At 32.2% G+C, this 25,969-nt stretch overlaps 2 protein-coding genes across 2 annotated transcripts in view; one reads left to right on the forward strand and one right to left on the reverse strand.

The window, feature by feature from the left end:
• Positions 1–13,134, reverse strand: part of Rab23 (RAS oncogene family member Rab23) — a 37,418-nt gene extending 24,284 nt beyond the window's left edge. Inside the window, exon 1 of the mRNA XM_068764247.1 lies at positions 12,878–13,134. The gene's annotated coding sequence lies outside the window, so the exon portion shown is untranslated. The remainder of the gene's footprint in view (positions 1–12,877) is intronic.
• Positions 13,135–14,309: 1,175 nt separating this feature from the next.
• Usp14 (ubiquitin specific protease 14) lies at positions 14,310–25,596 on the forward strand. The gene is made up of 11 exons (XM_068764153.1): positions 14,310–14,426; positions 15,731–15,909; positions 17,390–17,497; positions 17,594–17,708; positions 21,306–21,564; positions 22,451–22,607; positions 22,979–23,044; positions 23,646–23,828; positions 23,906–24,017; positions 24,510–24,689; positions 24,896–25,596. The coding sequence occupies exons 1-11, from the start codon at positions 14,411–14,413 to the stop codon at positions 25,021–25,023; spliced, it is 1,503 nt and encodes a 500-aa protein (XP_068620254.1). The 5' UTR covers positions 14,310–14,410; the 3' UTR covers positions 25,024–25,596.
• Positions 25,597–25,969: the final 373 nt, after the last annotated feature.

The following is a 25,969-nucleotide window of genomic DNA, read 5'->3' on the forward strand; positions in this document are numbered from 1 at the left end:
TGAGTAAACAATGCAAATATTAATTATATTTTTTTTCGGTTCGGAGTCCACTGCTCATATGGCATACAGATTCTAAAGATTCGAAATTATAAATGGACAATACAAATGCGTGGCAGAAGTATATCACAGTATACAAGTGAAATTAGGATGGAATTCAGTCAGACAATTTAAACCCTTCATGTCCAAAGTTAACCAGGTAAATACCTAGCGGTTTATGAAAGACTCAACGGGGATCGGGTCGTGTTGGCAAGACAAATATAAGTATTCATGATTCCTTAACGGAGGTTCTCGAAAATTTATATTTTTTCGATAGTAACGAATAAAAAAAAATCGGTTAGAAACGTCCTGCACCAGAGTACATATTTTTTAAAAAAAAAAAACTCTTCTTTGCTTTAGGCCACTTCCAGCGTGTGGAGAATGGAGCTTTCTTTTTTGCCTTCCATAAAATATATAATTTAAATGCTTTGTATTTCTCAAGTCTCTAAAATATCAAATATCTAGTTTGGTAAGTATTAGCTGATTTATCTTGTATTTTGTTGTGAACTAAACGGATTTGCAAAAGATATGTTGGTCATATTTCAAATTACATTCGTTCGAGTATTACATTAGAGAAACGTACGCTGTAGAGAAATGTAAATAGTCCCGTTAAGATATTGACTGTCAGAGAACATAATAATCTTTCTTTACTATAAAAAAAGTTTTCTGTTGAAGTTTACCTACATTATTATGACGTCATATTGCTGCCAAATAATGTTTCATTATGACGACGTTCAATTTATTCATTGGTATACATATTTAATTGAAAAATGTCTTTTCAAAATTAATTTTTTAAAGACAACGGTGTGAATGATATTTTATAGGTGTGACTTTTACCTACGGATAAACGTAACGTTCATTCATTTGTTCGTAATTTAAAAAAGTGACAGAATAATTATTTTTTGTCTGTAATTTTTATATAGTATTATTCAACATATGTCAGTCGATCTTATTAAATGTAATAATATTGTTGCTTAAATTAAAGAAATATTTTTAAACAACTTGGATAGATTTCGTACTGCCTATAGTTCCAACATGTCTGAAAAAATAAATTAATGTATCATATTTCAGAGTAATCACTTTACTAATTAATTAAATTTGAAAATTATAAATAAACTTTGTAATCAATAAATAGCAACCGATGTAGCTGTTAAACGACGGTATAAATTGTCAACACGTGAACTGTCAAACGCGCGAAGTTCATAGCCAACTGTCAAATGTCATGTGTTTTAAAAATTTTCAAATGAATGCGCATTTCTAATTAGTTTTTCCATTAAAACCGTTGACAAATTATTAGAAGTTTTATTTAAAAAGGATTAATGATATCTCAAAGTCGCTTTCAAATTATTGCGTTACAGGGGATATTAATTTTTATATACGTATAATAGATTTTTAAATTATTTAACAGTAAAAGATGATAAAAGGTGATAACTACATCTAAATTATCAGCAAGTTAATTATTCCACTTATAACAAAAATGTGGTGTCTTCCATATTTAGTTTCGGTATTTAATTTTAAGTGGTAACCCTAGCTTGGGCCCGTTACCCGTTTATGAATGGCGGCGTCCTTGCGGCAAGGTGCTTGCCCTCCGGCCCTTCTCGCAACTCCTCTTAATGGCGCTTGTAAACAACGTATTTTACGTGAATATTTCAACCTGTAAGCATACACAATTTATATATTATGTAAGACTTTAAGGGAACCGGAAAACGGGAGTAAAAATTATATTAAAATAATCATTTCTATAGTATGGGTAAATATGAGAAAAAAAATACAGATCCGTTATGAATATCATGAATAAAGATTCAATCTACGATCGCACGTTACCCTAAAGTTATTTTATAGTTAAGAAACTATAGAGGAAGAGTAAGGAGTATATATGAAATAGGATGTGTAGATCGTGGTATCGAAGTATAATAATTTTTGAATAAAAGCATGGATTCAATTATTTATATTAAAACAGTATTTTTTTTAAATAAATTGTCACTTTTCAGGTGTTCCAATATCATATTACTTAAAGGTAACATTGGTATTAGACACAATATAAAAGAGTTTTACGAGAAAACGACGAAAATAATTGCTTGCTTGTGCGATCATAGCAACATTTTTATTTCGTATATGCATAATATAATGAATGTTACTTTGTACAAGGAGGATTATTGAATAAAATAAATAACAAAAATAGCCAAACCCGACACTTGTTTAATTATTAGAAGAATGTCTTTGGTAAACATCAAAGCACTGATTCCGTAACCAAAACATTAAAATACAAATTGTAATGTTTTGGTTGATAACCACAACTAATGTCTTTGGAATTACGACAGCGCGTTCCTTAACTATTGAGATAGGTTGCTTAAGCCTGAAGACCGTAGGGCTTTTAAGTTCGAGTTCCTCTGAATGCCCCCGCAACGAAAGTATTTCGCTTTGATTTATAATATTTATTAATAAATATTTCATAATTTCAGTGTATTACGTATTTATCTTAATTTTTTAGGACCGGAGTTTCACTGCTGCCCAAGTTACATTTGCAGATTCTGTGTATTCGATGTGGCAGGACGCAGAGGGCGCTTAGCCAAGTCCTTTTTTTGAAAAAGAAGCTCAAGGACTCCTTGTGGAGCCTCAACTCAGGTCGTTACATTCTATTATTTCACCGGATTAGGGAGATTGTTTATGAAAGACTTAGATCTTTTTGGAGAGGCTTAAATCGCAAGAGTTCACAAAAATGTCACCTTTGTTCTGTGCTTTAAACATGAGAGTATTTAAATACGATTTACCGGTGTCAATAAAATAGATATACTTGAAGGAATTTCTTTAAATCGAAAAGATATGACATTTTAAATATTTTATTGTTATAGTAACATTTTGGCAACCCTAATAATAAAGTATGTTTCTTGGAAGGGCCGACAGGTGCATTTGAACATCTGCTTTAGTTGCTACCGATTGTGGGTGAAGTGCGGCTCTCTAAAATATTTTTAAATAAGAAACATTCCGGTTAGATTTGTTTTAAATGACTGGTACACGTTTTTGCAGTTATCGAGTTTGTAAGGTATTATTTTTTCAAAGAATTATGTTTTACGTCTATTTATATATAATTAAAAATGTATCGCCTAAATTGTTATTATGCTAAAATTTGCAGAACAGATCAACCAATTTAACAATTTTATATTTTTGTTAAGCTACTAGCCAGTTTGTTATGCAGAGAAATAAGACAAAAAATGCGAAAAAAACGTTAGAACCAAACACAATTCTTTACGGACGTATTCATTCAAACCACAGAGTAAATAAAAACGTCTATGTTAAAATAAAAACCTAGCTGAAGAAAATTAAAAAAATTAATGACACAATAGTAAATTAATGTGATTATTAAATTTTGTTCACTTAAGTAATTTTTTGAGTGAATAATAAGCAATGATTACTTACAAAAACAACAATTATATTTCGTTATCATTGTCATCATCATTTCAGCCGTAGAACGTCTACAGCTGGGCATTGTATATGTCCAATAAGATCGGTTCGGTAGCAGCCTGTGTCCTGTGTTTTCCGCTAAGCTTAACAAGGTCGTATGCCGTCGTTGCCAATGAGTGGAGTCCACTATAGAACCTTAAGACATGAGTGGCTATCTATTCTGAGCGCAATGGGGTGCCCACTGCTACTGCAACTTGCCAAGTTACATCAGTTACTTCTGTTCGTCTACGAATATTCTCTTCTCATTATTTCGTAGGAAAACTTAATTCTAACAAGATTTTTTGACAGCTGCTTTAATTCACTCTGTGCTCTAGATTGAAGTGTATTGCTACTTATTTTCATTTATTTGTACGATTTTGATATGCCAATCTTAATCTCACCTTAACGAAAATAAAAAAAAAATATCCCAAAATACCTCGACTTTTATACTTAGCAAAACATAAGTCGATTCGTTTTTATTTATATACAGTAAAAGATAAATAGGTGTAGATTTGTCCTCTGTCAGCACAAAGAGGACATTCCTTAACCATTTAACGGATTCTCGGCATTCGTTCGGAATTCTTGTTTATCTTGTACCGGTATGCCGTATGCGAGTCCTACGCTTAATATTAACTGCATACTGTTAAACAAATACTCGAGTTGTCTAGTAGTCAAGTGTAAACGCTTGTTCATTTTCTTGGTAATTTCTTGTCGTTACAGGAAAAACGGAAAATGCCTGATTGAAAATTGTACTTTTTCATTTTTTTTTAATTTTTTTAATTTTAATTAATTTCACTCCTTTATAAAAATTAGGTGTATAGTTGTTTTCAGTCGATGGACGCCAACTGCAAGGCACAAACGATGACGAATCCTGCGCCGCCCAAATTCAGCAACTTCTCGCGAATTTATATACATTTAGTAGGTATATAGTTAGTAGAGATTTAAACCGGGAGATTAGAAGTTAAAAATTTTAAAGAATTGAATATGTCCCATTCGACAGCAAAAACTTTAAGGTTTTACACGTATTCCCAATTATATAAATTAATCACTCTGAAACTTTAACGTTATGTGGAACAGATAAAAATAAAATAAATTATAATACATATCGCGTATTTGGAAAATACTTTTCTTGCAATATTAGCATTATGTTATTTATTTTTAAAACCATAGACTTTTGGATAGGATGTTACATACATTAATTAACAGCAAATGAACTGTACATTTACCGCTTTAAAGCTTTTACTTGACGAGAGACATACGAAGCCGAGGTCCCCTCAAGGATGCCTTTGCTCCGAGTCACTCCATTGAGCGTCCGTCGAAGCGATCTATGAGCAGTGTACTTGAAGGGAGGCTCCATATAACCAACCGCCCTATATATAAGTGAAACTTGATGAAATACTTAAATTGCAATTTAAAAGCCCAATTTACACATATAATGTTTATTTAACAACTTAATTTTAAATCATTATATTATATATATAATCGTATTAAATATTGCATGATATTGCGATTAAATTTATAAGAGTTATAGCAGTGGATTAATATAGAAAAACATGATAAATCTTTCATAGCAATTTCGTCCCACTTTTACCAAAATGCAATTAATTTTTATTAATATTGTGTACGTCCGTGTATAACGACAGTTTCCACAATGGTTGTGCAATATGGCGTCAATAAAACATATTCTTATATTACGTAACTTATATGACAAAGACTTTTATTAAAAAAAATACTATGGTTGCAGTTACAATAGCCATCACTATTATTAGCTGTCATGCTACTTAATATAGAGTAGAGAATAATTCATGATTACATATACAGGATGAATGATTGCGGGTGTAAAAGGCTTGATCATTTGCTACAAACGTATGTTATGTCATATCCAAAAAAAAAGTTTCATTAATTAAAAATAACTAAATGATGATATAAAAAGAACAGACGTTTACAAAATTCAGATCACAGCATGTTAAAATTAAATTATTGTTTACAATCTGACCTGACAGAAGTCCAGTCGCATTTCTATTGTAAAAATAAGGTATATACATATTCCATGTAAAATATTTTCACTTATATAATTACTTACTTATGACGAAATCTCCAGATAAAGAAGAGGTGAAATAACGGATATTACTAAATTCTATCAGCATGGGGGTAAGTGGAAATTCATTAAAAATGCATAGTTCTTAATATATTATAAAACTTGATAAGGACTTACTTTTTAGCACATAGACAGTAGTAGGTACATATAAATATATATGCATACACACACACACACACACACACACACACACTTATATATATATATATATTTATATATATAAATATATAAATAAATACATAAATATATATATATACTTAAGACACCTGTGTAGTGATATTTAAAATTACTAAATCGTATTTCGCATATCCTTACAATTACAACTGTTATTGTTTGTTCAGTGTATAAGTGAAAAACGATTTGTACAATATTACCATTATTTATAGCAGAACTAATTAACTTCACACCAAAAACTTACACATTTTAAATGAAAATCAAACATTTATTAACTTCTTTATTTAGCACGATGCGATTTAAAAACATGACACTTCGAGGAACGTGATCGTAAAATAAATTTATGTTACCGTACTTTCTTTTTTTTTAAGAACAAAAACCTCAAATTGTTATTTTTATAAAGTGTTGCCATTTCAATAATGTAAATGAAGAGCTTTTTTTATTTGCTTATGTTAATGTAATGTCAACTTTATATGGATTGAGATTTGAGTTATGAATAATGAAATTAAATACGTACTAATATATATACATAGAGTTATATGTGTTTGTTATCTGTCCAGGTGGACAGACATACGGACAGCGGAAGACTGTTCATCGTGACGATCTTTGGGAGATGCCTACGTCTTGAAGTGGATGTCTATCGGCTGACATGATAATGATAATGCGGTGCGGCAAGTCCAATGCAGCACAAGATCTTGGTTACCACCGTACTTTTATGGTCAATGATAAACGTTGAAAGCGCTTAGCGTAGATGTCTTTATAGCGTTTAGAGTCCATCCGAAGATTCAACTTAGGCCATCATTTTTATTTAATTAATAGGCTTCCGCGCTCATAGATCGCTGAAAAGGATACTTTATGGAGAGACTGGAAGTGAGTACCACTTAGAGAAGACCGGGGCTGGAACTGTTCCTCGGAATTTGTAATTATAATTCGGAGTTCGAATAGGAAAGTGGCATCCAAAAATTTTCCCTAAAAACATGTGCTAAGATGATATGTATGTATTAGGAGGATTGGAAAGTAATGTCGCTCTCTTAAGTTAAATTCACACGACTACATTTTTAACAAGTTTTTATTCCTTAACAACAATATATTTACCTTCGTTATCAACAACCTTTTGCCATCTAGTATACAAAATTTCAAAGCCGGTGCGGCAAAAATCAATCGCTTTTTCTGTTAAATATGTTGACTAAAACGACATTTCTTTTCGGTCCCTCTGATATTTTATTGTAAGGAACATATATAAGCATGTAAAAATATCTCAGTGTAAAAAATCACCCGCGACTTCGTCCACGTGGAATTTAACAAGAAAATATCTAGTTTATTTACTTCTTTTTTCATTTAAGAATTCTGAAGTAAGGTAGTAAGGTTACACCTTACTAAATCAGCTACCTTTAACTATAAGTCCTATCGAAATCGGTTCAGCTATTTCAGAGATTAGCCAAAATAAACACAGACATAAAATTATGAAAATATAATTTTGGTATATCTAACATACATGTATTTCTATGCATTTTGTAAAAAGCGGGTATTTTAATATTACAAACAGAAACTCAAATTCTAGTTACACATATAATTAAAAAAAAAAAATGTTGCTAACGGTTTTTATACTGAAAGAAACTTTAATCTAGCATTTAAAGAGTGATCAGCCGAAAATATAAGAGACGAACCGTATAGTCAACATTCGCTACTGTTAACTCACGTTTTAAACAAATATTAACCTAGAAACATGTTAGCATAGATAATTTAAAGAAAGTCGCTCCTAATTCATACCTAGTGTAGTCATTTAGGTACACAGTCCAAAAAAAAATTTGACATCAATTTCCGCGCCAATATTGTTCATACATTTTAATATTTGCTATCGTTTTATTGAAATATTATAACGGTATTCAAAAATTATACGTTTTCATAACGTTGACATTCGATATTCAAACATTTGTTTAGTAGGTGGTTCACCTTGCTATAATGATAAATTACGAAGCTACTTATTTCGTATTTATGTATGAAAATAAAAATCATTTTTCAGAAACCGAATTTATGGGAACATGACAAAATTTAAATATATTTAAATAATAAGAGAAATACGTTATATCAATTTTATTTTGTTAGTTTGGTCATATATATTGGTACCTTTTGAGATGTCAAGAAATTGATAGGTACAATGCAACATCCTCTTTTTGTGGCAAAAAAAGTAGTGGACTTCTACGTTTTTTTAACCGGACTGTCACCGCTGCCCAAATGGCATTTACAGATTCCACGAGTTTTAGGTGGCAGGGCGTAAAGTGCGACTGGCCTAAGACCTCTTTTAAAATAGCAAAGTTCGGAGGCTGGGGACGCCTCGGCTTAGGCCGCTACATTCCTTTATTTAACCGGATTGGAAGACTTCTACGTAATATTTGTTTGAAAAAGGCAAAGCAGTGACGGAAAAAATTGGAAGAAAACCTGTTCCTAGCACAAAGAACCGTGTTGTGAATTTTAAGATATTTCTCGAGTCTCACATCCTATAGGAGATTCACGGGTCATTATATTGACAAAACCTTCAACGATCGCATAAAAATGTGTTTACTTGCGAAAAAATCTTTACTACTAGCCAATGGACGATGATCTCAGATTATGTATATATGATATCTCGTTGTCCTATGGCGAACTCGAGAATAACCTGGATTTAAATCGGCTAAACTAAAAAAAAAAAAAAAAGTGATAACTCATCTATACATAATCCTCACGACACAGGCTTAGCCTAGTGTGAGGGTTATAGGAAATAGAAATTTTAGAAATAAGTAAACTTTGTTAATCTATATCGCCAAATCTAAACTAACTAACATTTCATTTCATTTCATTTCATTCATTTCATTTCATTTCATATGTCGGGGTCACCAATATGCTTGTCTAGCGGGTGATTGAAAATTGCAACTCCGTGCACGTATTTGCTCCTCAAAGACGATGGTAGAATTACTGGCGGCATCCAAATTCAAATCCTCGTTCCGAATTTGAATTTGAACGCGCAAGAATTATTTTAAGGCCGTAGTGGCCAGCGGTAATATGAAGCATTATTAATTGAACGTTACAGGCGTCTTGCTCCTGAAATTATGATGATGATGAATTATACCGGTTTTTTTTGGACATGTCAAGCATGGCGAGAATTGAAATAACATATAACGGATAATAATAATATACGGAACGGAAATTATATCAGTGATGTGGGTAAAGCTGCCATCGTACACTTTTTATAAACAACACTGAGTCTATTTCGCTTACATATAATCGAATTCAAGATCTTGTTATACAGAACATTAAGTTTGCACCTCATTAATTACGGCGCAACTAACTTTTTCTAACTTTAACGAAAGCGGTGAATGAAACGTTGCAAAAACTAACAAGCGCACGACTCAATAAGTGAGAAAGTAACGATCGTTGTCTGGCATCGCAGCATTGTGCAGAACTAGATAATTGTAATGTTGCCAGCATCGTAACGGAACAGCTAATGTCTTCTACTCTTAATCTTTCATTAATTTATACTCATGTGTACATTTGCATTGGAATATTAACCCAATGCATAGAACATTCTTTCAATGCCAATTATCTATGCACATAATATAGTTCCACTTAGAACTTAAACATATTTATGTCAACCTTTTTTTTTAATAACGTGTTTAATGATAAATTTAACACATACAGTCGTATTAATATCTCATTAAAAAAGAGGAAAAATTATGTTTTAATTCATAGTGTCCTCGTAGTGCAACGTATACGCTTCCTCCAAAGATCGCCATGATGAGTGGCCCCGCAATGAACGCATCAAGCGACATCCCGCGACCTAAGCTATATAGTGGTAACTTAGCGGTACACGACTGAAACTTACGATCGCAGGTCGCGGGTTCGATTTCCGAGATACAATGTTGTGTAATTCACACTTTGTGCATTAATTAAACAGCTCTGCCGATGGTAACAAACAGGAGCGTTATCTGCGTACCATAATAACACACCTCGATCGCCAACTCGCCTGCCGAGCGTAGAATTATAGTCTCTCCTATAGATACCTATAGGGGAGGCCTAAGTTTATAATGGCCGTCTATGTGCTGAAACGACGACGACGATGACAAAACTATGACTACGGCCAACCTAGTTTAAAGATATTAATACAACTTTGTATGACGAAATATTAATCTTTTTCAGCAAATGACTTATTCGTATCTTTTTCGCAAGAAAAGATTACATAAAGTAATTTTTAGCAATGTGATACTAAGAACAATGGTACATAGGGAAGCATTTATCAGAACATCATCAAGCTTCATAACCAGAGATAATCGTGGGTTATTTTTTAATACTTCATGAAAGGAGAACAATGCGTTCTAGTATGGTGAGCGACATGTTTTGCTCATTACAACGTATTATTACATGTTAGCAAAAGTTTTATATTAAAATTATTAATTATTGTAACTTGAAAATATTTGTTACAAAAATTTATGTTATAAACATTTTTTAATTAAAGCGGTATTATTTTAGAGTTTTTCTTAATGACATTTACAAATTTCGCGGATTAAAGAAGGACGGGCGCAAAATCTCGTTTTAGTAACTAAACTCGAGATCTCCCTCAGTAGGCTAGGTTTTCCAATTTCTTAGCCAACTTAGACCAACGCCCCATAGAATGACTATGCACATATTTAGAAACTCGGCTTAATTTTTACTGGCTGGCTACCATCACAAACAGTTCGGAAAACGTTAACACTGGATGAAGAATTTACTATATATACTACATCAATGTCTCGTATTTATTAATGGAGAAAATGTACCCGATATGTAGGGTTGCAACCAATGACGTCATGATCTAATCTAGATACAATTTGTATCACATTTGTTATTGTTTTTATATCGTTCAGAAAGTCTAGAATGTTTCTCGGTCAGTTGTTGGTCGGTTCAGTGCGAAGTTCAAATGTCCCGGGATGCAATTATGGCGCGAACCCTGGTATACTTTGATAGGAAGAGATAGCAGATTATCAGGATAATACGAGCACTCATATAACATATACATAAATGATAAGACGTCCACAGCTGGACATAATCATCCCTAATAGATTTTAGATAGGACTAGTTGGAAGCCGCCTACATCCGGCTGACAGAACATCCAAGCCCGCTTCTAGTGTTGTCGGATGGCAGTTTCACAGTAAAATCTTAAAAAAAATTAATACTTTAATACATAATGTAAAATAATAAGCAGCAATATTAATGCATCAAAAGGTTTTTGCAAACGCCTAATAAGAATTGACATTATTAGAAGGTCATTAGCCTCATCTTACAAGTTGAGCTCCACCCGATAAACTCTTACTATATACTGTTCTTGAATTTGGAAAGTTAAGGTAGCAGTGGACAGGCCACATAGCGCTTAGGGCAGATGGCCGCTGGCGCCTTATGCTTCTGGAGTGGAGAACACGGTCCGGCAAGAGCAGCGTAGGGTCCACAGCATCCACAAGGTCGTCTGTTAAGACCGCAGAAAGTCCGACCGCTTCCAACCGGTACTGTCGGAGTTGAGCTTATGTCCAGTGAATAACGTTATAGCTGAATTAATGGTGAATTATAAACCGAAAAAGTAAAAATAATGCTTTCTGAATATCGTTCACTTACTTGAATTGCATATAATGTGACCACAAATATGTCCACAGCACAATAGTAAATAGGTAGGAAAATACAAGAGAAAAGTGTCCCGAGTTCCTAAGGTTATGTAAAGAAATGGTGCTGCTGACAATCGGAAGAAACAAAAGTAAGAACTAAAATAAATAGTTGAGTAAAGCCCGACCACGAGAACACAATGAAATGTTATAAAATATCAACTATCGATGTAATTTGATTAATAAATAAAAGGTGAAATTACAAATAAAAATTAGTAAATTAAAAATAGCTATTAATGAAAAAAATACAAAAAAATGCTGTAATAAGGAATAAATAGATGTAATCAAGGAACATGAACAAGAGGATCGCGGCCTAGGGTTTTTATTTCCCAATGTTGACTCGCCCTTGCAGGCCGAACTTTGTCTTTCGATTGCCATAGCCTTGCGATTGTCAATACTACCCCGTCGGTAAATAGCGCTGAAAGAAGAAGTGTCAGAAGAAACTCCCGCAACGATTCTATCTAATATGATCGGGTGTTATATTAAAATTGTAAACAGTTGGGAGAACATAAAATTTCAGTAAAAGAAGAGTATTATATAAAACACATTTTATCGCATTGATAGATTTTCTGTGACAAATAAGTCACAAACAAAACAGATATTTGTCAAGAAAATTTTATTACCGAAAAATTTTCCGAAGGTAACCAGACGAATATTGAAACATTAAAATTTATTTTCGTGAAACTATTTATAAACAAATTAGAGGAATCTAAAGCAAATGATCTTTATTAAAATATATAACGTGATATAAAACGTTTTAAATTCCAATATTTCTTACTCCGAGCTATTACAGATGGATTATTAACGGCAGGTAGATACAATCCTGTGCCCCACCATTACGAATTCTTCACACTGCCGCAAAAAGCTACAACGAACGAATAATTGCAAATATACACTAGTTTTTGTATTCTAATCATGCACCGATGGACCTATTACTCGGAATTCTTACAAACCTACTTACGGTGGTATTTCTCATTCGATGTTTGTTATTCTTGACATACATCAACATTCCTTTAACACGCTGAGCGTGTCTTGGATAGCTTAAATCTCTGTATGTATTTGTAATGTCTTATTAAGATACCCAAATAAATACACGTGTATATAGTTGCACAGCATTAAATTTTATATATTTCACATTTCGATTATTCATAAAATACGCCCGTTAAATATAAAATCTTTATGGTTGGATGAATGTTTAAAAAAAAGTGCAATTAAAATTTAATAAATTTAGATTGAAGTTTATTTTTCAATGAACAAACTGACCATCTCTAAATAAGAGGAAGTAATTACATCCATGAACATTTTTTCTCGACAATGCTCTTATGATTTTTCGTACATGGTTTTAAACGAAAACCAGCCACCCAAGGCGCGATAATTCGTGTCTTCGTGCAATTAAATAGAGATTACAAAAACACAATGCATACTCGTAGTTTAAGCACGTATTCACAAAAGCTCGCAAACTTACAATAAGCTCCGGTGGTAGAACTCCCACAATACATTGAATTATCATTCCGTAAAAGCGGTCTTATAACATTGAAAACTTTCTGGTTCTAGACACTTCGCAACACTTCGCGATTTTCACTTCACACGATAAAATTTAGACGCACCTTGACAGAGCCAAAACCTACTCCGTATTTTAGAAATCACCGCGATATTTACATATAAAAGGCAAAGCGAAATCGTGTAGTAACGGCGGAATATGAGTACAGACTGGCGGATGGCAGCTTACCGGCGTCTACGGAGGCTTCGCCGTGGAAAGTTCATCGAACGTTGCGCCAGCGCCTATTGCGAACATCATTCTTATGATGTACTAAAATAATCTCGTGGTTATACTGATTGTCAACTTTTTATGGTAATTATTAATTCAATTTTATAAACTTATATTTGAAAAGTATTTTATCATTGTGCATTCAAAAACTAATGTCAATTCTGTAGGAATCTAAAATATACTACACACAAGTATGTATCTACGTAAGGTTTATAGTTTTTTAAGCCATTATAGTACAAATTGCTCCTATTATATTTTTAATCCATAAGAACAGCTTTGTCCGAAAAAGAATAATTAAGTAAAAAATATTATCATCATATGTGTAGTGAATAGATCCGAGATGTTAATTGAAAATCTGGGTTGAATTTATTTGAATTATTTTTATCAATTAAAAAAACAACATATTAACTAAAAATAGAAACGAATACGATATCTGTACACATTACATTAACATTATTAATTTAAAAACAAAAGTACAGTGGTATAGATACCAGAAAACATGAATGTAGAACAACTAAAACGCACAATAAAAAGCCAAAAACTTTATTTTAAATATCCTGTACAGTTTCTATAAGTTCTTTCTAATATATTATATTACTAATATTCCTTTCTTTGTCAGTTTCCAGAAATTTTATACGCAAAATCTTGAATAAGAGCCTTTGAAAAAAGGATTTTATATTAATTAATCAAAAATAATGATGTCCATAATATCTTATGTTTTTTTCCTTAAAAAATACTTCGAGGAAAGCGAAATAGATATACACATGAATATTGAGAAAAATAGTGGCTATTTTAAAATTGAGAACCATGTATAATGTAATTTTCTGTCTAAGCTTATCTTGTAGTTAAGTTGTATGAGTGTTTTAACTTTATTTAGTTGTTTTTCGAAAATAATTTGAACTAAAACTTACATTCAAAAATATTTGACGAGCTAGAATTTTTCTTATATTATAAAACTTTCATAATTTCTATGCAGAAATAGTTAAGGTAATACAATTTTCTCTAAAAAAAATTTCAATAATGATTTTGTACTTATCTACTTGGCGATCATAGATTTTAAGCCTTAACGGCTTTTTGCCAATGCCTAAAAAGTTGAAAAAAAATCAATAGTTCTTTTTTGACATCTGTCAATGTATTACACGAAGTAGATCGTGACTTTCAGTTTTGGATTAATATAAACCGGTGTTTGTTTTAGTAGTATAATTATAGCTCAAAAAGAAAGAATTAACCATGCCTATCGTTTCAGGTACGTTTTATCATCACACCGTAATGATATTTTAGCAATATTCATTTAATTTAAGGTTAGACTATAAAAGAAATGACAAGAAAGTATGATGTTTTCATCAGAGTATTCACCAGTGTTTTTATTACTATTTGGAAAAAAATTTTTTTTTCTTATAGTTATTGGGAAAACGTTTAAATCAAGCTTTTTGCTATTGACGTTAAAGAAAACATCCCAAAACTCTCTTTTAAGAGAAAATAACTACCTTAACCGGCGTTTTGATTTATACTATATTTGCTGGACAACTTTGATATAACGCTTATTTAACGGTACGTTTGTTAGTAAGTGAAGTGAGACTGATGATTGCAATAGTAAAGATATCAAAGATAAATGTTTTTTTTTAAATCGGAATTTTCGTTTTCTCTTTTACTGTCAGTTTTTTTTACAAAGTTAATTAAGTTTCAAAAAGTAAAATTTTTCGTTTTTTAATCATCAAAACGTACATGTTTATTTAGTTTTTAACAGAGGAATACTAAAATTTTGCCTCCATATAAATGCATGTCATTGATATAACCAATTAATGATATAAGTTATGAATTGTCTGGTATTATCTTTGTCCACTGAATGAATTTAAATTTAAATGATAATTATGCATATTTAAATAAATACAGATCATTTCATAGTTAGTACCAGTATTTTTTGTATTAACAAATATTTTTATAAAGTTAACATCAACTTTATTGTAATATTTTCTAGTGATCATTTTAATAACATTGTATCATTAAAATAATATCTGCTCACTCTCCTAATAGATTATTAGATAGTATTTATATTCTTCATTGTAATTAGTTGTACTTCATAAATAAATTGAAAACCTTAAAAATACATTTATGAATTATTTCATCAACTATAACTAAAAACAACACCCAAAATTAATTTTATTTGTGCTTTTAAATTTCAAAAGATATTAAAAGCAATAAATTGATTGTAATATCTGAATGCAGCATACAATCATTATAATTTTAGTTGTAGGACATCCACTGCAAGGCAGATGAACTCTAATAAGGTCATCTGTACACATTGTGGGTGGAGGTTCTATCCTGTGCTACTCAATCTGTGGTTTTCACACAAAAATCCTAAGGCCCCAGTGGCTATCTGTTCTGCATGCTATGTGGCATGCCCACTGCTACTTCAACTTGCGAATCTGCTCAGTTGGTTCCTTTTGTTTTTTCGTGGATCTTTTTACTCCTGAATCAATCTTGTAGAGAATAACATAGAATAAATGAAAAATAATAAGTAGAACTAAGTAATTAAAATTTCTTACATAGTTAAGGTGAAATGGGGCAAGGAGACCTACCCTGGTGTGGAAGTCAATACTGATGATGAGCCAGTGCTGTTTAAGGCACAGATATTTGCTCTCACCGGCGTGCAACCTGACAGGCAGAAAGTGGTCTGCAAAGGTGTCACACTAAGAGATGACACATGGGCTAACTTTAAGTTGACAAATGTGAGTGCTTCAATTGTTTTTATTCATTACTGTTATAAAAAAATAAATGCTTTGATATAATGTTCAATATCTATGTTTGTGTACTCATAAAACCAATGTGTTTTACATTTTAATAGAATGTAAGTACAAAAAGTACTTGTCTTTTTTATTACAAAGAGTTTTAATTTTATTATGGCTCATTCATAGGACCATTATAAAGCATACAAATAGAAAACTTACTATTAGGGGGACTGGAAAGTAAGGTCATTTCTGTCGACATATTTTACAGAAAAACCTAAATGATATTTACCACTACGGCATTGAAAATTAGTATACTAAATGGCAAAAAGTTATTGATATTGAAGGTCAATATATTGTTAATTAAAAATAAAAACTTTTTAAACACATGGTTGTATGATTTTAACTTAAGAAAGCGACATTACTTTCTGGTCCCCCTAATATTTCAACTGAGAATTTTTTTTATTAATTTGAATAATAATATAGCTATCATGTTGTAAGGGAGACCCGGAATACTGTTTACTAAGCCTACAGATAGAGTGTTGTATGTTTTGATAAATCTCTGCAATGCTTCAGTTTGGACATATTCCTCATGGTATGGTGGTCATCTTTCACAATTGTACATATTGTGCAATTTGGTGTAGACATTAAGAGAAGACGTTACCCATTAAGTATGTGAATTTACCAAGAGGAATGTGTCCTGAGTAAGGCCTTAGGGCTGAGGCAATATCCTGTCTGCATATTTCCACTTGCACAAACATGAGCACATGTGGTTAAACTGTCCTGTACTAAATTCATTGAGATAAATTATTATATTAACTTCAGATCTCTGAGTGATTTTTCATATTTTTCATTAAGATACATAAAGTAAAAAATATGGTATCATCTAACACCCACAATGGAACTTTCTGTGGCTTAACAGTCTACAAACTCGTCTCTGGTTAAAGTACTTGTTGAATTGTCGCATTCTAAGCAAAGATAGAGATGGGTGTACCTGTTTCTTTCCTTTTATGATACATACATTTTCATTAACAAATATCTAATGTATTGAGAAAATGTATATATAATAATTTCATCTTTTTTATGTTTACAAACTCTATTTCAGGTACTTACAGATGTATTGGTCTAAAGAACAATAAAATATAAAATTTCATAATAAAATTAGTAATGCATATATATTTTATTTTTAAGTATAGTGTAGAGTATTTTTATGCAGTTTCCTCCAAGAAGATTGCATGCTGGAGGAAACATTTTGTAATTAAGACCTCTTTGGGTGTCTAAAGTTGTAAGCCAAATGTTTCCTCTTATAGGTGATCACTTTTCACTTCATATTTGACATATATTTTTGTAAGGTTATATATAGTAAACATTAAATAGTGTCACCTGTAAAGGAATACTTAAATAAATCAATTAACTTAGATGAATAAATAAAAAAAAATTAAATAAGAATAGTTAAATCTTAATGTATTAATTGTATTTTTAGAATGCATTGGTCCTTGTGATGGGTAGTAAAGAGGAAGATGTACCATCAGCTCCTGTTGAACAAACTCGCTTTGTTGAAGATATGAATGAAGCAGAGCTTGCTACAGCTGTAAGTTTATACTGTTATAATAGTTTCTCGCATAAAACTTTACAAATATATTATTAGTAATGAAAATAGTAATTAACTCATTGTTTCTATTTTCAGCTGGATCTTCCAGAAGGTTTAATTAATCTTGGAAATACATGTTACATGAATGCAACTGTTCAGTGCCTCAAGACTGTACCAGAGTTGAAAAACGCACTACTCAACTATGACAAATGTTAGTAAATTTTGCATTTTTAGACTTTGGAATGACACTTAATGAATTATTTCAATTTCTGAAAGAATGCACCACAGCCAGACAATCCTACTGTGTTGGGAGCATGTGCAAGGAATCATATAGCTTTTATTATAAAATATAGATCTATCATTTAGAACCTCTTAGACTGCTGTGTCTTAAATTGCATTGTCAATTAACTTTTAGTGTAACACAGTCAAGTATTAGTGTGTTAACCCTTTCACGACCACGGGGACGCCGGTGTCCCAAGCAAAAATCATGGATTATTTAAATATTTACGTAACCATTGTAAATTATTTTTTTGTTTTAATATTTCGGAAAGTACCTTTTTATGATTTTTTACTAGCAATATAGGATAACTAACACCGTTTGTTGTTTATCGTCATCGGAACGTTAGAGTTCTTTTGGCGCGAATGATCTGCTGTTTGGAATAAATAATTGATATTATAAAAGTACTTTTCAAGTTTTTACAGTGTCAAATTATCATTACCTGGTAAGTAAATTGTTATTCTAAATATTTAGTAGTAATGTATTTACATTGTATTCTGTGATAAATCGTTATAAAGATTATGGGACACGGATGTCCCTGTCGGCGTAAAGGGATACTTTTTATACGGAATTTCTTAACTTTTGGCCTGGTGATATAACAAAATGCTATCATTTTCTTACTCATATTTTTCTCAGAATATGTTTCGTAAGGGACGTGGAGTTTTTGAACTTCGAAAAAATAAAATTCTTCAAATTTTTGTGGGCGACTATAGCGATGAGGAAGATGACTTAGTGCTTGATGACGAAGACCAAAGACTTCTAGTACAGGATGATGACCAAGGGGTATTTGATGTCGAGGTTGAAGAGACGACGATTCTTCAACGGCAAGAATCACCTGAACCTTTAACGTCTCAAAAAAACAATCCATCTAATCACTAACCAATCATCTAACAACAGGAATTTTTCGCCGAGTACCACAAATAACTTGCCCTATTATATTTATATTATTCATAAACAAGTAAAAAAAAGTACACTAAGTAACAAATGTACATTATTTACAACAAAACAGACTTACCAACAAGTAAACCAAAATTTAGAGTTTAAGTAGAAAGTAACCCTTAGCGACCATAGGGACATATTTGTCCCATAAATTTCCAAAAAAAATGTACAACTTTTTTGAAATTTTAGTATAAATTATGTTTTTAGAATGCCTATTAATTCATTACATCTAGCTAAATTAATTAAATAAGGTACCGTAACCTTATGGTCCTGAAAGGGTTAAGGAAAAAAATTTTCTTGGCATTAATCCAGATTTATTTCAAAGTATTTCGTAAAGTTCTTTGTACTTTCAAACATTGACTGTGTTTGATGTTTGACTCACTGACAGATTTTTGTGTCACATTTTATTCATGTAATGTGCCTTCTTTTAATTATGGATAGTTAGTGGACACCTATATAGGTCACCACTAAATAGTTTACAGATGACAATTCATTTCAATTCTGTGCAGGCTCAATTGTAGTTGTAGATGCCACATATCTTTCCAATTTTTGGTCCTAGTTAGCAGAATAGTGGACAATTTTCCTTGCAATGTTTACCCTCACCATTTGTGGAAAGTGTCAATATTTATATATAATATTACTTTGTGCCAAATACAGACAGGATTTTAGTCTCCACTGATTTGTTTCACTACTCTGAAATAAATTTTACTTCATATGTAAACTGTACAATCCCGTTTAATGCAATAGACTAGTTCTACATTAAAGTGCATATTAAAAAAAGACTCCTTGTCTTGAAAATGAAGCAGCATTTCCAAAAACGAAAACTTCAAATTAAAATTTAAAACTTAATTGGTTTTAATTTTATTAAAGAGTATAGTTTTATATTTTTCAATTATCACAGTCTGATAATGGTTTTCACAGTTTGCGTGTTTCCAAATTATCTTAATTATCAGAAGAGACTGTCTCTGCAATACATATTTGCGGTAAAGACGATAGATTTTTACAAATTTCTTCCTCATTCTGTATAGCTTGTTCTTTTCCATCTATGTAACAGTAAGTAAAGTTTAAGATGATGATTCTTCTAATTCTTTATGAAGCTCACAAATATCCAAACATGCACTTCCGCAGTTCACTCTTGTGGTTTAAAGGTACATTCAGGATTGGTATCACTTATAAGAAAATGATTTTATAATTTATTTCATAGTTGAATTAAAAAAATAGCTTAAAAATAGTCCGCATAGAAAGAAACCTTACAGTACTGTAGTATTCCGAGTTGTGGTTTAAAAGTGAATTGTTATATTTAAACAGTGACCTATTTGGCATATTGAATATTATTTGTTAATAATATTATTAAGCAATAATTTTTCATATTAACACTAACAGTGTATATCATTTGATAGTGAGATACCTCTAATATCTGGCAAAGCCTTTGTCTTAGATATTAAAGAATTCCTTTCTTATACATGACACACTATAATTATAAAGGAAAAGGAAAAATGGTGGGGAAAGATGCATTAGACAATTTTTTTAATTTTAATTGCATCATTTATATATTATGTTGGCATTCTCAGTTTATTTATAGTCGTAATTTTTCATGATGGTCATAGGCAAGGCAGGCCTATGCCCCCCAAGATATTAAGGTGGGGGATATACCATAAACATCACGCGTCGAAAGCGCGTTGCCAATCGCAATGTGGTATTATGGTACGCAGAATGAAAAGATGCCCATCCACTGGAAACTTGTTTGTGAGCAGTGGCAATCCTATATAATTAAAGCACAAAGTGTAAATCAATAACTCATAGGTAAATATAGGTATTATCCGGGAATCTATGACTGACGATGGGCTACCATTGTACATAACTGGTTGTATACACAAAAATTATAGCAATTATTGTATTAATTAATGTATTGAAATGTGTGTCAAAAGGTTTACTGCCTCTTCTGAAGAGATGATATTATAACCTATATATCAAGCATTCTTAAATTCATTCATAATTAATTTTACGATTCGGAAGTACAAATAAATGCTAACTTATTTATTAAAGATTGCCAAAAAAATTAATAATATTACATACAAATATAAAAAGAGCCACAAAATTCATTTCAGTTCTAATGGCAGACAAGCACAACATGCGTTTGGTTAACAAAAAAAAGAATTTTTAAATTAAAAATTGTATAAACAAGAAAAGTCAATTATTATTCTTAAATATACTATTTATTTATAATTATCAGAATTTTATGCATTATCAATATGTTTTAAAGAATGGTAATAAGAAGTTATGATAAATGTTTATACTAAGTTTGTAGACAATAATTCATTTTAGAAAGATTTTATTAAAGAATTTGAATAAAGATGTTTAAAATTTGTAAATTAATCATTTACATTGTTAATATAATAATGTGTACATCAAACATTATTAAAGTTTGTTTAAAAAGAGTAACTGTTGAGTTTCTGACCGCTTCTTCACATCAGATCAAAATTTCGAGCTGATGGTAGCTTCCTACTGAATAATGTGAAAATACTTGAAGACTCCAAAGGTCGGCGTTAATGCAGACTTTAATAAAGATATTTTAAATTTTTAATGTTATAGCATCAGGAGGAGGTACGGCAGGAGAGCTGACGTCAGCACTGAGTGAGACGATGCGAGCGCTGGAAGGAGGTGGCGCCGGTGCCTGTGCGGGCGCAGCTGCCCGGCTGCTTCGCGCGCTGCATGAGTCAGCGCCGCGCTTCGCTGAGCGTAGTGCGGGCGGGGGTCTAGCTCAACAAGACGCCTCAGAATGCTGGAGCGAGATAGTGCGCGCCCTGCAAAGCCGCCTGCCAGCTGCGCCCAATGTGCCCTCCACCAACAGGTCTCTATTATAGCTCTTCTTAGGAGCCATTCATAAATGCGTCACCTGGAAAAAAATATTATGTTATAAAAACGATATTATATATATTAATTAATATATGAAAAAAATAATGATCTCTGTACCAGATGTCCAACGGTTTCTCAAATGTTCTAAGATATCTGTAATAAGCACTGAAGTGTGTTAGCAGTGATCGACACTTTTTATACTCTCACACTAAGCAATCATTTCCTTCCCCTTCTTAATATCGAATATATTTTGTGAATGGCCCCTTAGCTAGTCTTATTCTTAAAAATCGAGGTATTGGCAACATCGATACCAGCCTACAGATCAATTCCTTCACTATGTTTTGTTTGTATCCATTGGTAATAAATCATGATCTGGGAAGTATCCCTTGGGATTTGAAAGGATCTGATGAACTCACTTAGCCAGTCAGTCTTAGAATCTTTTGTCTTGTTATATTTAGCTTTTCATTCAGCCATTAGTGGCTTATGAATTGTAATAAATGTTGATGTCATGTTGATTTGACATGCATTGATAATGCATTGAATTACATTGACCATAGAAAATGTTTATATCTCACAAATTCTTTTAGCTGTACAATTTACAATTAGTATAAGCTAAAATGCCATGTTATTTTCGCCCATTTATTTCCGTCTTGAGTCATAGAGTCTTGCGCTTAGGTCTCCGAATGATGCAACGACCTCAAGACAGGCATCATATAAAGTTTCTCAGAGAGACCTCAAGCTTCGCCTAATCCTCTTTTAAATTTGCAAACCTTAAGAGGTTTTCGGCGAAGCTTCCCTCCTGGAACCATTTGGGCCGCAGTGCAGGCCAAATAAAAAAAGAGTCATGTTACTAATGTATTTGTAAAAACTTTTATTTCTAGGTCCTCCGTGATAGAACAATACTTTGGCGGTACCCTGGATGTGGAACTCGTTTGCTCGGAGGCGGACGAGCCGCCCACCAAGAGTTCAGAAACGTTCCTACAACTGTCCTGCTTTATATCGCAGGATGTCAAATATTTGCAATCTGGCCTCAGATCGGTAAGTTCTGTTTATATTAAAATTACAAGTTTCAATTACATCTATTTTTTTGTTATGAAGCAGCCATAAGTTAAAGTAATTGTTTCTAAATTTAAACGAATACTATACCGGTCTATCTATATGAGTAAAATTTCTTGCCTTTATCAACTTTAACATTTATTTACTTAAGTTGCTGTAATTTTATTGTGATATTAATACCGTATTTTAGAGTAGTACAATTTAAGGGTACCCTTGTTGGACTGGTTTCCATATGTTATTGGATAATTACATTAAAATATTTTAATGTGAAATCTAAAAATATGATGTTTACATAAAACCAATTCTTTTATAACATTTGTATCGAAATTTCTAATGCTTTATGATTTTCACAGAAAATGTCAGAGCAAATCACAAAATTGTCACAAACTTTGGGCAGGGATGCCATCTATACTAAAACGGTAAGTTATTAAGTCTAAAAAATTATTACACCCAGTTATAATTATTTAGGATCTATGTATGAAAGTTTCTCATAAATCAACATTACTACTGAATGCCGATGGCCTAATTTTAAATGAACAGAGAATGATAGAAAATTACTTGACACGTTTCGTGCCAAGGCAATTTTTGAAGGTTTTTTATTCAGGTCGCGTGGAACGTATACGACCACAATTTAAAAATTAAAAAAAACGTATGCTTTACACTTTGTCAATTAGCGGGAAAAAGTTATAAATTTTAATATGCCTTACGTACGTGATGCGAATTTATCTATATTCGGCTCTACAATTCATTTTTTAAGGAACCTGTGTTTCTCAATGAGAACTGCAAATGCCCTGAAAAAAAAGTGCAGCAGGGGTCGTGTACACCCTATATGGCATGGAATGTGCTAAATCTATTAAATCCATTTTTTATTAAACTTTAAAAGTACTCCACATGATTTTTTTTTATTTTAATTAATTTTGTTTGATGATAAATTTGATGCCAAATTTATTTTTGACGTTGATTTATGGGTCAACATATATGTTGTAAAATAGATGAAAAAACTTAATAATTACTTTACAGAGCAAAATAAGCCGCCTGCCTGCATATTTAACAGTTCAATTCGTACGATTTTATTACAAAGAAAAGGAGTCTATTAACGCGAAAATTCTGAAAGATGTTAAGTTCCCACTCGACTTGGACGTGTTCGAGTTGTGTTCACCAGAGCTGCAAGAGAGGTTGGCGCCAATGCGAGCAAAGTTCAAGGTGAATGGCACTTTATTTCAATAACAATTAGAGTAAAATTGAATTTACAAAATATAATTAAAGTTCTTAATTTTCAGGAATTGGAAGATTCTAAAGTAGAGACATCATTAAGTGGAAAAAATAAAAGCCATGGAGATTCTAGGAAAGACACTAAAAGAAAAGCAGTTCTACCATATTGGTTTGAGAATGGTAAGCCCTTATTTTATTAACACACATTCACCTTCATGGGACATCCCCGGGATGTGGGCAGCGCAATACCTGAACAGCGTATCGATCTTTGGGTGAGGCCTATAACTTGCAGTGGGTCTCTATCGGCTGGTGGGTGTCTGTCTAATGATGAAGATAATTATGATGAACTGCTGCAGTGTCTATATCTCCTGCCAAATAGTATTTTGTGAGAAATGAGGCCACTATAGTAACCAGGTTAATACATAAATATTAAATCATAATGCAATAAGTATTACATGTACTCTTTAACATTTATATAAGAGCTGAATAAGGAAGATATAAGGAAGATCCTCTTTTTGACCTACTGTCCATTTCTCTAGATACTTTGGACAACATTTTCATGCACATTTTTTTTTTCTTTTATAAATTTTCATGTAAAACAATTGTGAACAGCAGTTAGAAGTGGATTGACTCCAGTGGCCATTATTTTGTAATATTGTTAATTCATTACAGATGTGGGCAGCAACAACAGCGGATACTATCGCCTGCAGGCTGTGCTGACACACCGCGGCCGCTCGTCTTCCTCAGGGCACTACGTGGCGTGGGTGTGGCGCACCGGTGGCTGGTTGCGCTGCGACGACGATGCCGTTACCCCAGTCACCGAGGATGAGGTGCTCAAGCTCAGCGGTGGAGGTGAGGGCAGAAAAACAGTTACTTAATTATTTATTTAATATGCGTGCTTTTTATTGTGCCCCTTTCGGGAATTTAAGTTTTTGGAGTTATTTTTAATTTATTACAATATTTTTTTATTTGTTGAACATTTTATACTTTAACGCTGAATTAGTGTGCTATTCCAATACCTTGTTATTCAAATGTCTGATATATATATTTTTTCCCAGGTGATTGGCACTGTGCTTACCTGCTGTTGTACGGGCCCAGGATTTTAGAGATACCTGAGGAGGACGAACCGATGGTGACGGAAGTAACGGAGGACCCGGCTGGTGATCCGCCTACAGCGCTCGCTTAATGCGACAATCAAACAAGTCTGAACTGCACTCTCATATTGTATCAAAACAACGGCGGACCTAGTAATGATGGCTTTGTAGAATCAGTGAGCGTACGAACGTCAATATTACAGCTACACTTTGAAAATACGGTTAATAGGGTACTAAATAAATTATTTTGGAATTTTTTAAATACATTATAAAAATGTCCTAAATTATTTATTGGAATTAAATTATTAATTGGTATTAAATTTTAATTTATTAAATGATACATGTTCTGTTGTTTTTAATTGGATGGCAGCGCAATGGCGTCTTTTAACTCCGCACAAATAATAACTCTGAGTTTGTTTTATGTAAAACGCGTTCTACTTTGATTTATAATTTTTAAACTGTTGGTTCTGTTTTGTAATGTTAATATTTTTTTCTTACGATTGTATGCAACAATATGACATTTTAACAAATTTGCTTCACATTTAATATGTTTTAATGAGGAAATATATAAGGAATTTTTAAATAAGAAAGGAATATTTAAAAATACAACTAAAATCTTCCATTTATTACAAACTAAGCATTCAAGATACCGCCGTTAAATATTTATTCATTAAAAACTTCATGATAATGTTGTCTAAGTTCTCTTTACAAATGTAATGGATTTTATAAGACTAATTGTACTAAACTGATGTTAGTTAAATAAATATAATTACATATTTATTTTCGTTTCCTTTGCAAGTGTAATTTTTAAATTAATTTGACAGGCATTTTTAAATGATGTTTGGCAATTTTGTGGCTTATTAGTCATAGAATGGTGAAAGTACTTGGCCTGGACATCTTTACAGTACATAAGCTCGAGGATTTCCTCAAGAGCTTCAAAATTGTCATAGTACACAGCCTTGTTAGAGGTTTAATCATGTGAATGTCTCATGTATGGTACACCCTATCTACTCAATGGTTTCAATTGAGAAAAGTTGA

Source organism: Battus philenor, unplaced genomic scaffold (genome assembly GCF_028537555.1).
Source record: "Battus philenor isolate CCGP_79_NKW_IND1 unplaced genomic scaffold, ilBatPhil1.0.hap1 SCAF_19, whole genome shotgun sequence".
Classification (NCBI taxonomy): Eukaryota; Metazoa; Arthropoda; class Insecta; order Lepidoptera; family Papilionidae; genus Battus; species Battus philenor.

What these genes read in the sequence shown, in the direction of transcription:
- Usp14 (XM_068764153.1), top strand. An exon ending in TGCAATCTGGCCTCAGATCG is followed by an intron (nt 22,608 to 22,978) that starts GTAAGTTCTGTT and finishes TGATTTTCACAG; the next exon opens with AAAATGTCAGAGCAAATCAC. An exon ending in ATGCCATCTATACTAAAACG is followed by an intron (nt 23,045 to 23,645) that starts GTAAGTTATTAA and finishes ATTACTTTACAG; the next exon opens with AGCAAAATAAGCCGCCTGCC.